This window comes from Myotis brandtii, unplaced genomic scaffold, assembly GCF_000412655.1.
Source record: "Myotis brandtii unplaced genomic scaffold, ASM41265v1 scaffold915, whole genome shotgun sequence".
Classification (NCBI taxonomy): domain Eukaryota; kingdom Metazoa; phylum Chordata; class Mammalia; order Chiroptera; family Vespertilionidae; genus Myotis; species Myotis brandtii.
The window spans coordinates 343,985-347,539 of NW_005371769.1; the positions used below are offsets into that span (position 1 = coordinate 343,985).

General features: G+C 54.8%; 1 protein-coding gene across 2 annotated transcripts in view; it reads right to left on the reverse strand.

Annotated features, from left to right (window-relative positions):
- Nucleotides 1-6: 6 nt before the first annotated feature.
- DNAJC5 (DnaJ (Hsp40) homolog, subfamily C, member 5) overlaps nt 7-3,555 on the reverse strand; it is a 32,555-nt gene continuing 29,006 nt past the window's right edge. Inside the window, exons 2-6 of one of the 2 annotated variants that reach the window (XR_001360494.1) lie at nt 2,132-2,249; nt 1,308-1,521; nt 651-822; nt 499-567; nt 121-213 (exon numbers count right to left, since the gene is read on the reverse strand). Coding sequence is in view for 1 of the 2 variants with exons in the window: in XM_014532797.1 (XP_014388283.1) it covers nt 110-213; nt 651-822; nt 1,308-1,521; nt 2,132-2,238 (597 nt within the window). In the remaining variant the exon portion in view is untranslated. Of the gene's footprint in view, nt 214-498; nt 568-650; nt 823-1,307; nt 1,522-2,131; nt 2,250-3,555 lie in introns of both variants that reach the window. The other variant, XM_014532797.1, reaches the window with a different exon arrangement.

Consider the following 3,555-nt stretch of genomic DNA (forward strand, 5'->3'; position numbering starts at 1 on the left):
CTTCCCAGGCCAGAGCGGCTCCCTCCCCACCTCTGTGACTACAGTTCATGATTCTCAGGTCGAAGTGGCCGGGTGCTGATTGATCCGCACATCACAGCTTCTCCTGAACTTAATTGAACCCGTCGGTGTGGTAGCTGGGGTGGGACTCGGCTGTGAGCTGAGTGGTCTCTGTGGCGGACGCTGGCTGTATGACAATCGGTGTGTCTGTGGCCTCTGAAAAGCAATCACACACATGTTCATCGCATGAGGATGGCGGCCTCCCGAGTGCACCGTGTGCCCCGTCAACACGTCCTCCTGTGACAATGCTCCGTCGCTCTGCTGGGGCACAGGTGGCAGGACAAGCACTCGGAGGGAGAGGCTGTTCACGGACCTCCCCCCCGACGTGACCACCTCGTCGCCTCAGGCTGCCGCTGGCCCGAGGCCCGCCCCACCTACTTGGTCCCCAGGCACTACAGCTAGCGCAGCTGGCGGGCAGGGACAGCCCCTCGTCTGCTTTACCTCCGAGTCCACGTTCAACCTCAACGGGCCCAGCTGCCACACACATCCTGGCCCCATGTCAGTGCCCTCCTGTTTGACAAGACAGGTGGACACGGGTGAGGGCCCGTTCTGGCACCACCCCACGCACGCAGGCGGGCCCTGGCGGCACTCACCCCGCTCGTCCGACTGCAGCTGCGCCTCCAGGTCCTCGGGGGACACGTAGAACTCGGTCTCCTCGCCCTCGGGCGCCTTGGGCTTGCACTTCCCGCAGCAGCAGTTGAAGCAGCAGCACAGGCAGCAGCAGCAGTAGCAGCAGGTGAGGAGCCCGCAGAAGACAAACAGGGCCTGGGGAGGAGGTGGGCGCTGGCTGAGGTGGCTCCAGACCGGGGACTCCCCAACGGGGCACCCCCACACACCCACTGCTGCCCTATGAGAGCGACAGACAGACAGGCGGGCGCTCCTATTCTCCTCCACATCGAGGAGTGTAAGAAAGGACCAACATGGGAACCAGGAGAGACAGAGCATCCAGGTGCATAAAGAGAAACTATTTACAGAGGGGGCTGCGAGCAGCCCTGGCAGCAGCGATGTGGGCTGCCTACAGGCCAGCGCCCTGGCGTCAGCACTGTGTCCTCACACGTGACAGGGCTTTGAGTGAGTAAAGGAGAGTGTTGAGAAACGTCCAGTTTGAAAGGCACACAACTGCCCACACTCACACGGGACGAGCGGGGTACAGCCGCCCACCAGTCACCACTGTCAGGAGTGTGGAGCACACGATCACGCAGGGACTGGTGAGTCCGACACCCGCCGCTCCGTCAGCTCCACACCCTCACCTTTGCCCACCAACTGGACAGCACGAAGTAGGTGTTGACGTTCTCCTCCCCAAACTGCTCGGCCACGTAGAGCCCCAGCGAGCCGTACTTGTCGTAGATGTTCCTCTTCGTGGCGTCCGTGAGGATGGTGTGTGCGTTGTTGATCTCCTTGAACTTGTCCGCAGCCTCTGGGTTGTCAGGGTTCTTGTCCGGGTGATATTTCAGGGCCAGTTTCCTGCAAACCAAAACCATTGCTTGGTCTCACGTTTCATGTTCACCCACTGGATGGAGGTGCCAGTGGAAGAACATTTGCCATGACCATCTCACTTTCCTCCTCTCCATAGAAGTCGGGAAGGTGTGGGTCAAAAGAAATCTCTGCCATCGTTTCCAACTTTCCACAGCGCAAAGGCAATCCCTACCCTGACCTCTAGTGTCCGAGCAGCTAACTGCGCACTTCCTGCACAAAGCAACAGGCAGGGGGTCTGATAAGGCACTTTGCTGTGTGTTTAGTCATCACAGCTTCACCAATGACACCGCACCTAAGGGTCCATTCAGGTTCAGCCTGGAGGTTACAACAGGCAAGCAGACTGTCACCACCGCGTGGCACCAAGTCCCTCATCCAATGGCCAACAGCCCCGCTCAGCACGTCAGAGCTGCTTGCTGCAGGACTGCCTACTCCAGGGTAGACAGTCTGGAAACATTAATGTACCCATTTTAAGGTACAAGGGATACACTGTACATACAAAGATGTTAAATACTAAGTCAGCCAAGAAAAAAATTAAAAAATATATATATATGGTAGTTCTTGGTCGGTGCCAATCACACCCACGAGGCATGGCTCTTACCGGTAGGACTTTTTAATGTCGTCTGAGGTTGCGTTCTTGTCCAGCCCCAGAACATGGTACAGCGATTCCCCAGAGGTAGAGAGTGAGCGCTGTCGCTGGTCGGCCATGGTAGGTTAGTCTACAAGAAAAATTCAAAGAAAACTCAAAAAGTATAAAGTGTACAGACATGGCACTCAACCACAGCACAGCAGTTTTCAATTGTATGTGCAGAGGGCTGTACTACCACTACCCTAAGATGACTTTCAAAATTAAGTGGATTTATTGTAACACCTAGAGCAGAGAGTATGTATAGCTAAAAGAAAAATGAAGAGATTGTCAAAATAAAAATGCAAGACCCACTCACTATGCTGTCCACAGAGACAAACCACAAAGGCAGGTCCTCTGAATACCTGGGACAGAAAGAACAGGAGAAGCAGGGAGCCCACAGCTACAAAACCTTAATGCTTATACCCTTTCTCTGAAATGACAGACAACAGAAGGTAAACCACCCCAGGTACTGAGGCCTGAAGAACACTATCTTAGTTCTAATTCCAGTTTGGTGACCTCCTGGTTCATGGGTCGACACTCAACCACAGAGCCATGCCAGCTGGGACAGAACATTCACTTTTTAAAAATCACAACATGGAGAACCAAGATGGAGGCATAAGGTATAAACCTGTGCGTGCTGCCTCCCACAACAACACTGAAATTACAACTATAAGACAAAACAGCTATCATCCAGAACCACGGGAAAGCTGGCCGAGTGGAAGTTCTACAACTAGAAGGAAAGAAAGAAGCGCATTGAGACTGAGTGGGAGGGGAGAGGCACCAAGAACAGAGGTACAGAGGCGCGCGTGAGGGGGGCTGCACCTGGATGTGCGGTTTTTTTCAATCGGAAGGGGAGACAAGCTCTCGAACGCACTGAGCTCGTTTAAGGCGAGATTCTGAGGTCCCAGACTCCTACGGGGAGAAACTGGACTGTCTTGCAGCGGGTCGGAAAGCAAGGGTGGCTTTCTCGCAGAGCTGCTCGCAGGGATCATTGTTGCTGTGGGGGCGCGGGACTCGGGGACGCAGAGACGTGGAGTCGGAGTAGCAGAGACGCTGACGACAACCATTGCTGTTTGCTCCGCCCTGGTGATTCTCTGAGACCCCGCCCCACTCAATTTACGTCCCCGCCCAAGCTGTGCCAGTGGCGCAGGGAACCACCTGTGTTTTTGCAGCCTAACCCAACAAACTGCAGCTGGATCAGAGAGCTCCAAAACTTCCAAACTCCAAACAAAGAGGAGAAATCTGTTGATATTGCTGTAGCCCCTGCTGGGTGGACCCACACAGTGGTTGACTTGGAGATCCAGGAGCCAGGGTGCCCCTGGTCAGATACCAGATTTCAACTCCTCACATCCATAAGGGACACATTCAAGAAGCAGACTCAGTGAGCACCAAAGCCC